General features: G+C 33.4%; 1 protein-coding gene across 5 annotated transcripts; it reads right to left on the bottom strand.

Annotated features, from left to right (window-relative positions):
- Positions 1 to 669: 669 nt before the first annotated feature.
- LOC117929775 (centromere protein V) lies at positions 670 to 8344 on the bottom strand. Of its 5 annotated transcripts, none has more exons than XM_034850179.1 (2): positions 8262 to 8344; positions 670 to 1386 (listed from the first exon to the last, which is right to left on the bottom strand). In XM_034850179.1, the coding sequence occupies exon 2, from the start codon at positions 1323 to 1325 to the stop codon at positions 900 to 902; it is 426 nt and encodes a 141-aa protein (XP_034706070.1). In that variant the 5' UTR covers positions 1326 to 1386; positions 8262 to 8344; the 3' UTR covers positions 670 to 899. The 5 variants fall into 5 exon arrangements, with proteins under 5 accessions (XP_034706070.1, XP_034706073.1, XP_034706068.1 ...); XM_034850182.1 differs by lacking the exon at positions 8262 to 8344 and adding an exon at positions 7281 to 8200; XM_034850177.1 differs by lacking the exon at positions 8262 to 8344 and adding an exon at positions 6805 to 6909.
- Between the last annotated feature and the right edge of the window lie 2720 nt (positions 8345 to 11064).

Here is an 11064-nt window from a genome sequence, read left to right on the forward strand (position 1 = left end):
AATCTAGTTACATGGAGGAGCAAGAAGCAAAATGTAGTAGCCCAATGTAGCGCAGAGGCTAAGTTTAGAGCAATGGCTAATGGAGTGTGTGAAATCATATGGTTACAACAAGAACTTGAAGAGCTAAAGCAGCCAGTAAACATGCCTATAAAGCTATATTGTGACAACAAATCAAGTATAAGCATAGCTCACAACCCAGTGCAACACAACAAGACCAAACACATTGAGATTGATAAACACTTCATAAAAGAAAAACTTGAAGCAAGACTTATTTGCATGCCGCTTGTTCCTACAACGCAACAAACTGTTTTGAACTTCTTGTTAGCAAGTTGGGCATGATTGACATTTATGCTCCAACTTGAGAGGGGGTGTTGAAGAAAGTTAGGAAGTTAGTTAGGATTTTTATGTTTTCCTTCAATAAAATCCAATAACAAACTTGGAATAGATAGGACATTTCCTATTTTTTCTCTTCAATTACTATTTTTTCTCTTTACTTAGGATTCTAGGCTGCTAGGAGTCTCACTTCATTAGAATTCTAGGCGGCTAAGAGTCTCACTTAGTTAGGATTCTAGGCTGCTAAGAGTATTATTTATTTAAGAAATTAAATGAAAAAAGGAAAATTTTGGATTTTCTTCCAAACGGCTTTTACCTATTCACCCTCCTTTTAAGTGCACAAGCATATATTCTTTTTTCACAAATAGCAAATAATAAATACCAAACAAAATTTAGAAGTCCAAGAATTTGTTAATACAATTGAAAATAGAAATAAAACTAAAGTTGGTTTTGGTTCTAGTGAACTTCTGTTGTTCTCATCAGACACCACTCTCTACACCTTTATCACACAACATAAATCTCATACCGCTGTCTGGAGTCCAAGTTGAAACCTTTCTGGGTGCAGCTCAAACAATCTCTTCGTTCTGCACTTTTGAACATGAAGCAATGTTTGATTCATTATAAGAGTTTTCCCAGTTCTTTCCATCAAAATTCTTAATCTCCACATGGGTCAGCGTTCCCGGGTCCACACACATGAATGTAACTGCAACCCCATCTTGATTTGATCGTGGAATGTAAAACGAGGTTATGCCGCAAATCTTGCAGAAAGTATGCTTTGCAGTATGAGTGCCGAAGGTATAGGTTGTAAGGAACTCTTTTGAATCTCCTAATAGCTCAAATTTTTCAGCAGGGACAATAAAGTGAGTGTTGCCTCTCATGAAGCAGTTAGAACAGTCACATTTCCAAACTACAACACTGGCGGGTGCTTCTACCTTCCATCTTACCCTCCGGCAGTGGCATCCGCCACTGTGCACCACTTTCTTGGAATCCATTTCAGAGGATTCTAATCCTTCAGATGCGTAGTTTTCACTTGAACATATACTGGCCAACAAGCTGTCAATGAAGTAAGTCAGCACTTCTATCATGAACAGAAGCATACAGCAACAATCAGATGAGATAATTAGATTTAAATAAGGGAACAAGTGACAGGTATATACAAAACTCCGGCTGCAAATACATGCAAGTTCAACAAGAAAATCCATGTTCAGAAGTACCCTATACTTGCAATACTTCTGAAAGTAGTTCTACCAACATGGAAGGACAAAACATATCAGTTGGGTGTAACTTAGATCTAAACCTAATTTAGAATGACCTCTTTGTTCTTCTGGCAAATCATGGAACTCACTGTCAATATAAAAAAGGCAATCAGATTTTCTCATATACGATGTGATGTATCCAGGATTCCAGGTACATAGAAATGTTCAATTTCTTGTACTGCAGCATGTGAAACCAGAAAAGAAAGAAACTAGTCCAAATGAAATGAGAGCTAGTCGAAAATTCGTTTGGAGATTTTCCAGAATAACAACATAAAGCAAATGTGGTGAATTATTTCCCAAAAACTCCCACAAACAGGTGCACATAATAATTGAACAAAATGAGAAAAAGAAACAAAAATAGTAAAGTAGTTAAAAGATTATCCATCTTCAATATATTGAACAAACAGATTTCCATGTATAGCCATGAAACAAAGTCCCAGCAGATGTGCACCATACCACCAAACCAAAATCCTATTAGAGGGTCTAGATCCACACTAACACCAATTCAGTACATCTTCCAAGGCTTCAGAAACACAGTAGGATATGGGCTCTATTTGGATCTCAGGAACAACTAGGTAAAACAAAAATGGAAGGGCACAACCAATTCATGCTGTTTGATTGTGATGGAAAATAGGAAGGCAATTAGGAGAAAAATGAGGGAAGTCGGGGAAAGAACAGGGCAAAAGAATAGAGGGCTCAATCTGGTGCTTTATATTTTCTTTCTTTGTTTTTTCCTTTCTTTTCTCTTTCCATCCCTTTACCACTCACTTGCAGTTTATGACAACCAAACAAAGCCCTAGCGAAGAGGAAGTTGGAGAAAATATGGCCTTTTGAATCCACCTTGATATGTGAGGATTAACCAAGTTGAAGGCTAAAAGGGTCAAGTGAGGGAGCAAGGTTCCAATTAATTTTTAACACCTGTCATGTACTTCAGAAAATGGTACCTAAATACACAGTTCTAGTCTCTAGGGTTATACAAGTTCAACAGAAGCAGCTCCAGGGATCAATAATTTCCATGATGGGTAATGTGTGCACTCTTACAGGTATAGATATTTCATCTAATCATGCAACATTTTTTAGGCTGGCCCCTCAGTGAGGACACTAGTTAGTATGTCTATAACTTATTTATTAGTGGTGGGAGAGGATGTCTACAACCATCAAATAATGGCTCACTTCACTTCTGCCATCGCTTTCTTCTTTTCATTCCTTTGTTGTAAGCAAACAAGGGGCTTTTGAAGGATTTATACATTGGTTTACATATCTGATCCATACCCACACTCTGTTAATAGATCTTAGAGGGTCCCTAACTGTGTAACTTCTGTAAACTGAAGGCAGTACCCATCCTGCATGCTCCTATAAGACACAAAATGTGAAAATTTGACTAAAATCAACCACAAGCAAGTGAAGGCCTTTCAGTTTTAGAGACTCCAAGGTTTGAGTGTGAGAAGCCATGACAAAGGGAGAGCTAAATAGCAGGATGCAGTCAAGAGGAGATGCACTACTTGATATTATCAATGTCACGAAGAGTTTGTCTTCAATATTGTGTCCTTTAAGAGTTAATATTTTCAAGACATCTAAACCGCTAATGAATTCCCAAATTTTCTGATGATGTATATCAACATGACTCAAGGTATATATAAACGGGAATCCAAATGTGTTGCCCCTTGTTGTGGACGGAAGAACATCTACTGAATTCTTGATTGAACTCATTGTCAAATGCTCCATTGTACAAGGAAAACCCTGTTAATCTTTGAAGATTGCAAAAAGGAAATAATGTAATAGATGTTGCCAGAAGATTGTAGTGGCAGATCTTCATGATCCAATGATCACCATAGAAAATAGAGGATAAAATGTAAAACACTAAACAATCTCTATGTTGTGGTGGATTTACAGGCCCAAACAGTAGACAGCTTAAATATATATCTGGTTTTACGAATGCAGATGAGTATCCTATAGTTACTGGTTTTGGAATTAAGTTCATGTTCATGCTAATACACGAATCTATGCAGCTGGACCTATCTACTTGATCATCCTATCTACTCTGCAAGTAAATGACTGTCTGCCTGAGAATTATAAAACCATTAAACCTTCTTTATCATGATCCAACCCCCATCCAAGAACCAAGATAGAGCCTCAGAGCTGCATATCAATGAACCAAAAAGAACAATGCCATGACTTCATTGCTTGACTGATTCTACCATAAAACCAGGTAGTGATAATGAAAAGGAAAAACATTTCAAGCAAGGAAAAGTTGTCAGGTTCAAGGTCACAAGGATGGATTTGAAACAAGCAAGCCATTCAACAGGCTTATTGTTCTGAGCTACACTAATGAAAGGATGAGAGAATGGTGCTAGGTGAGACCATAGATAAAGAAAGAATCAATTCCGTGTTTCCTCATCAGCCCCTCATGAGCTCCTTTTTAACAGGAGCTGGATTCCCTTTGGAATATATACCTTAGAGGGTGTTCAAAACTAGATCTCAAAGAAGGTGTGCAGGTAAAAGTCTTCGGCATGTCTTTCATGCAAACTATTACGAGTTTCATCACCAATGTTTCATGTTGTTTCATAAGGCATTGATCCTCATTCAATGCATTTGATCCTCCATCAAATCTACAAGACAAATATATCAGTACATATAATTCATAACCTACTCTATGCCCCATGTCAGCCATAGTCTCAAGTATATAACTTCCTTTACTTCTACGTGCAGTGCCAATATTGCAACCATGGAACTATCCAGTACACTGTTTATCTCCTGTCAAGATTATAGAAACGGTTATAGGAGAGATTATATGAGAAATTATAGGAAAGATTTTTGGAAAGATTGTAGGAGAAATTTTGGTAATATTTTTTATTTATTTCATTTTCTTTTACTGTTATAGGCTAATAAATACCCTTGTAGCTTCATTCAGACTACACAGAAAATGAAATGAATTCTGTTCTTTTCAACAAGGTATCAAAGCACAGTTATCCTAACATCACCATCTCTCCTTGATGCCTAGCTGTCCACTTTCATCTTAAAACCTCCCTACCTTAATGCAAATTTCTTTTTTCTTCTTTTCGAAGTCTCACTTGGATCTTGGTACTTGAATTGTTTCTCATACATCATGGGTGAAAACATGCCAACCAAAGACTCAGTTTTCTATGGCTCTGTGATTAGTGTCAAATTAAGTGGACCTATCTCCTATGGTCTAGGGTAGTAGAAGTTTTCTTCAAGGCATGTGGTAAAATTTCTAGCAAAGTTAGTTGATACTAGGGAAGAAGCAAAAGCACAAATTCTGACTTAGCTTTGGAATAGTATGGAACTAGAGGTATTTAATAGTGTCTCTTGTCTCAATTCTGCTAAAGATATTTGGAATACATTAGCTGAAATATATTCTTCTGTCAAAAATGTCTCTCATATTTATGAGCTCTATCAAAATTTCTTTTCCTGCCAGCAAGGTGATAGATTAGTTCAACAATATTATTAAAGGGCATGTGGGAATAGTTGGTTGTCATTAGGTCTTTACCATAAAGGATAATCCTAATGGTATTGTTGATAGATTGAAGGCTTGTTTGGTGTCCAAAGGAGTCACTCAGGCTTACAGCCTTAACTATATTGAGACTTTTTCTTCTATGGCTAAATGGAACTCAATACAAGTTATTGTACCTATGGCAGCAAATATAGACTGACCCTTTTGCCAACTCATGTAAAAAATGCCTCCTTTTGCCGATCTATGACACTCAACGGGTTTCTCACTTGCATGCAATCATACCAATTTTGAAATATCTCAAAGGAACTCCTGGTCATGGTCTTCTCTATCAATCCTCAGGGCATCTATGTATTGAAGGATACCCTGAGTCTGATAAGGCAGGATCTCCCCATGATAGAAAATCAACAATTGGCTATTGCATTTTTTTTTTTTTTCCTTTTTGAGGTAATATCATAACCTAGAGGAGCAAAATACAATCAGTTGTAGCACATTCTAGTGCAGAGACAGAGGCAGAGTATTGGGCAATGGCAAATACAATATGTCAGTTGGCTTGGTTATAAACCCCTTTACAAGAAATTGGCATACCAATATTAGATCTAACTCTCCATAGCGACAATCAAGTAGCTATTCATATTGCTAGCAATCCTATTTTCCATGAAAGGACATAAAAAGGACATAACACATCAAGGTAGATTGTCAATCATTCATTCAATTTTCTCATCTGGATCCATGATCACAGTTGCAGATTCTCAAACTGATGCACTAAAGTCGTCCCAAACAGGAATGATTGAGTGCAACTCTACTTGTTTAATCTTATCCTAGTTCACTTACATCTAAACACTTCCCAATTACATGTTCAAGATAGGTGAGGGTAGGTTATAAGAACGGAAAAAAACCTTTAATTAACTTATGGAGATCTAAACCTGCATTCCAAAAGAAATCATGACAATCATGAACCCCCAAATTACGTCAACAAAATTAAGAAAATGGAGCTTCTTTACCTAAAGCAATTACATATAGCAGGCATCACAGATTTTATAAGCACTCTGAAAACCAAGGCAATTTAACAAACAGTGTTCTTGGACTCTTACTCCCACTCCTGTTCTTGCTTTCCCTCTCTACCCTGGTTACATAAGTCTAGGGGAGTTTCAAGCTACCGACTTTCACTGACAAAGTCTCACAACACTGCTCTGCAACCAAGCAAAAGACTAAATAAGACACTAGCACAATATTAGAATTTAGACACAACAAAAAGAGTTGCTAGCCTGCCACACAACCTACAAGATAGGAACTGTACTGACTTCCTTCACAATAATGGCACATTTCTCATCTCAGGTCATTAGATTCCACCCATCTTAAAAAAATTTAAACCAACAATCATTTTCATTGTTGTCCTGTATCAACTTCCAGATGTAATAGAAAAAATCTCACATCCAAGGCAATCCTTAGACTATATATTCCCATGCCATTCCCTATTCCTATGATGCATTTCCATGCCTATATTTTCTTTCCACAACCAAATATTTCACCTTAAAGTCCCAACTATGATTGCTCTAACACTTAAGCATTTCACAAACATCATGCATTCATCTTGAGATCAATTACTGGGAGTCATATATCTAACTATGTTAAGATATTGCTGTAACATTCTCAGGATTAATATTTTTCTATCTTAAGAAATAATACTAACAAGATGTTCATAAGTTAAAGTCATAAAGGAAACAAGGGCAATCAGACTAGTGCCTTTTTTTCTCTCTCTGTATCAAGCGTAACAGCTTTTTACGACAGTTGACAGAACATTCCATTAATCATTTTAATGGATTCTTTCATCCAGCAAGTATAACAATGCTGCAAGAAATATAACCAATTTGTGAGGGAGTTCATCATTAGAGGGATTTCAAGCTTTGAAATAAGTTTTGCAAAAGATCCCTTGACTAAAATTTTCTACAACCACCCAGCCACACAGACTTTATAGGCTGATCTTCTCTTGATATAAAAATGGTATACAACTTTCATTTTTTTTTTGATAAGTAGTATACAACTTTCATTTTAATGCATAGCATATGACACCTTGAGTCAATAACTACTTTAAGATCCATGTAAACCTCTTTGCTGAATATGACTCTCCCCCTTTAACTTTTTTGAATCTAGCTCTTATACAGGTTGCTTCATCAAAACATGATATTATGTGAAAGTTTAAGATCTAGTATGGGAAATACCTGTTGTCTTTAGGAATCGATGAGTCGCTGACATTTGAGTCCGTGTTGCTCTAGGTAGCCTGCATAGATTTTTTAATATCTGTGCGACTAGGACAATCTGAAGACACATGTCCTAACCCACCACAATTATAGCATTCAACCGTTTTTCCCTTTAAATTACCCCAATCCTTTTCCTTAAATGAATTTTCAATTCTTTTTCCTTTCTTTGAGTCTTGTTTCCTAATGAGATGGAGGTCGCCATTAAAATTGAATAAAATCAGAAGATCAATAGGAGAACTTAAGTCCAAACAAGAATGAGACAAATTAAACAATGAGGGAAGTGAGGCAAATGCTTGGGTCCCTTACAACATTTTTAATGGGGTTAGTCCTGACAAATTTCAGCTTGGGACATCCTTGAAGTAACCCATGAAGGCACTTCATCTGTGAAGCTGTCTAAAATCCAAATGCTGACTCCAAATTTGGGAGCATTAGGATGCAAGAGGATTAAACTTTCTCTGCATTCCATTTTGAGCTTAGTGATATAGTGAACCCTTGTATTAACCTTGTGGAGATAATACCTGAGTCCAAGACTGTAAAAAAAATTCTAAGACCTCTCCCTGAGAGATTTAGACCCAAGGTTACGATCATAGAGGAAAGCAAGAGCATCGACTCTATAAGGGTTGATGACTTGTATGTTCGCTTTAGACCTATGAGATGTCCCTACTTGATGATTAGAAGCCTCGGGAAACTATATCTAAGGCTTCTAAGAATGGGGGACAAGATACTGAAAACTTTGAGCCTGTAGGAATAGAAAAGCTTGCTTTAATGTCTAAACGAAATTGCATTCCAGACTTATTCTCCTTGCATCTTTAAGAAGAATTCCATACCCTCTATCATCCATAGTAGATTAACAAGGTCAGAAAAAACTTTTCACAGCATGGAAGCAACTCAGAGGAAAAAGAAAAAAAATGGGAAAATGAAAAGAAAATAAAATGAAATTACCAGATGAGAGCGTATACAACACTACAGGAAACAAGGAACTGAGCCCAGAGAACAAGACACACCCTCCACTTCCGCTGGGTGGCCCAGATTTAGATCGGGTTGGTTTGTTTTTCTTAACCTTGTTCCTTTGATATTAATATATTATTAAGTCAATTGGTCACATTTAATATTATTAAGTATTTTTTTTTTCTTTTTACTTAAGCCTTTAAAGCAAATTGTTTTAAGACTTAAGTCATTTTTAAAATTTATCATTTTTTAAGAAAATTGTATCTTAATGAAAAAGTAAAAAAAAAAAAAAATAATATATATATAATTATGAAAGTAAATAAGGCAAATAAGGGTAAAAAGATAAAATTAAGATGTGAACTTATAAATAAATTAATTATTTTTATTTATTGCTTAAATTTATTTTTAACTTTAAGTTATACTATTAAGTTATTTTACTAAACATACTTAATTTACTTAATTACTTAAATTAATTTTTTAAGTTATTTTAAACTAGTGTTAAATATGAAGTTGAATTTTTTTTTTTTTATGTCCTAAAGCAAGTTATTTGAAAACTTAAAACTTAAGTCATTTTTAAATTATTTGTTTTCAAGCTTATCATTTATTAGAATTTTTTTTATTTTACTTTTATCTTGACTGAAAAAGTCACTTTTTGTCATTTTTGAAAATTTTGCATAAATATTTGAATTAAAAAATAATAATAATTAGCAAAGTTATAAATAAAAAAATAAAAAATCAAATATAATTGAAATAAACCCTCAAAAAAACTTCTTTCTAGCTAAGCTCAACCCCTTTAAATTTGAATTTTTTTCTTAAATTATTATCTAAAAATGAGATCAACAACATAAAAATCACTGAATATGGATAAGAAATTGATGTAAAATAAAACCACAAAATTCCAAAACTAAAACCAAAATTCTATCTTATATAACTACTATTTTTGCTTCATAATTTATCAAATTCTTAATGAAATTTAATTATTTATATATTCCTTATTAAAAAATTAAAATAAATAATATAAAAATCATAAATTTGGATTGTAAATGAATTTCAACCACTTATCATATGACAATTCCACTTCGATGAAAATTTTAATCAAAAATTCAAAATAATTCTTATTTTTTTAAATACCCACTTCCAATCAATTCTTAAAAAGAGAGAGAGAGAGAGAGAGAGAGAGAGAGAGAGAGAGAGAGAAAGGGATTCATACTCTTTTCTAAATTAAAAATTAATGAATTAATTTTAGAACCATAAATTCCAGGGTACAATACATGAAAACTAGTGTTAATTTAGAAAAATGTTCATATTTTCTTAGTAATCAAACAAAAATTAAAATTTTAATTATTATTTAATTCTCAATTTCTTAATTAATTAGATACTTAATCCTTATTAAATTTTCATTATAGTAATAAATTATGATGCTTTTTTTATTATTTAGGAATATGTCAAATTATTCTTCTTCCTTTTTCAAATTACTAGATTTGAAATTTTGAAACTAATAAAATAAGAAAAAAAATATAATAATTAATTTTATAAATATTTTTAATATGTAAAATTAGATAAAGTTAATACTTAATAGTATTAGAACATAAGTAAAAATAAATAACTTAATATTTAAAAATATTCAAATTCTAATTAAATAGAAATAACCTAAAAAAGAATTTAATGTAGATATATTTCCATGTCCAATAAGTGATCCAATAAAAAGAAACTCAAAAAATGCAAAATCTTACACAATTTTACTAGTGTTTGTTATTCTATCAATTATTTTTAAAATAGTGTAAAATAAATGATAAAATATTCAATAGGGGTACAAGTTGAGTGAGCTCGGTTGAGTTGATGATTAACTTAAATTAAGCAACAATCAACTTAAGTCGAACTCAACCCACCTTCTAACCCAATGTACTAAATCCAAGCCCAATCCAATATCATTTTTTAAAAAAAAAACTAAGGTTGAGTTTGGATCAGTGGGATTAAATTCGAGTTGATCAAGTTGTATGATTGAAAATTCATTATAATTTTTTAAAAAATTATATATATATATATATATATATATCATCATTTTTCCTTTAAAATCTAAAAACAAAATGAATTGTATGATATAACATAATATAAATTATAAACATTAAATTTAGTTCGAGTTAGGTTTGAGTTATCTAAACATTAGCTTAAACTCAATTGAAATTAAGTTATGACTCATTAAATTCAATTCGAGTTAAGTTTGAATTATCTGAACATTGGCTTGAACTCAATCGAAATTAAGTTATGATCGACCCAAACCCAATCTGAGTATTTAAATTAAGTTCTAATTGAGTCATATCGATCCGTCCAAATTGCACCCCTGTTATTATGTAGTTTTACTTTATATAAACCTGCATAAATAATTCATATAGAAAGGATGCTTTTCATTTATATCCTATACCGGTTCGGTGATGGATGTGACTCAAAAATAATCACAATTTTGGCTCTACTATTATTAGAGGCGAAGTTGAAATAGGAATTCTCACTTTATCTCGTGCATTAAAGTGTCTAAATTTTTGTTATACATAGAGTTGTCCAAGTGCCACATGATGCTTAGGAGAGTCCAAAGTCTGCACAAAAACAAAATGGGCTTCAGCTTCCACCATTACAATGGTCTGAGGCAAGACAAAGACCCAAACAAACCATTGTAGCCATTAGCATTAATAACAACCACCCCTGGTTCAGCTGCAGTATGCATGTTCTTGTCAACCACCACTTTCTTTGCAATAACTTTTATCTCAATAATTATTCAACAAATATGAAAAAGAGGACAAGT

The sequence above is a fragment of the Vitis riparia genome, chromosome 14 (assembly GCF_004353265.1).
Source record: "Vitis riparia cultivar Riparia Gloire de Montpellier isolate 1030 chromosome 14, EGFV_Vit.rip_1.0, whole genome shotgun sequence".
NCBI lineage: Eukaryota > Viridiplantae > Streptophyta > Magnoliopsida > Vitales > Vitaceae > Vitis > Vitis riparia.

What these genes read in the sequence shown, in the direction of transcription:
- LOC117929775 (XM_034850177.1), bottom strand. Translation starts at nt 6,866, where the DNA reads ATGGAATGTTCTGTCAACTGTCGTAAAAAGCTGTTACGCTTGATACAG. An exon ending in ATACAGAGAGAGAAAAAAAG is followed by an intron (nt 1,387 to 6,804) that starts GCACTAGTCTGA and finishes CTTCATTGACAG; the next exon opens with CTTGTTGGCCAGTATATGTT.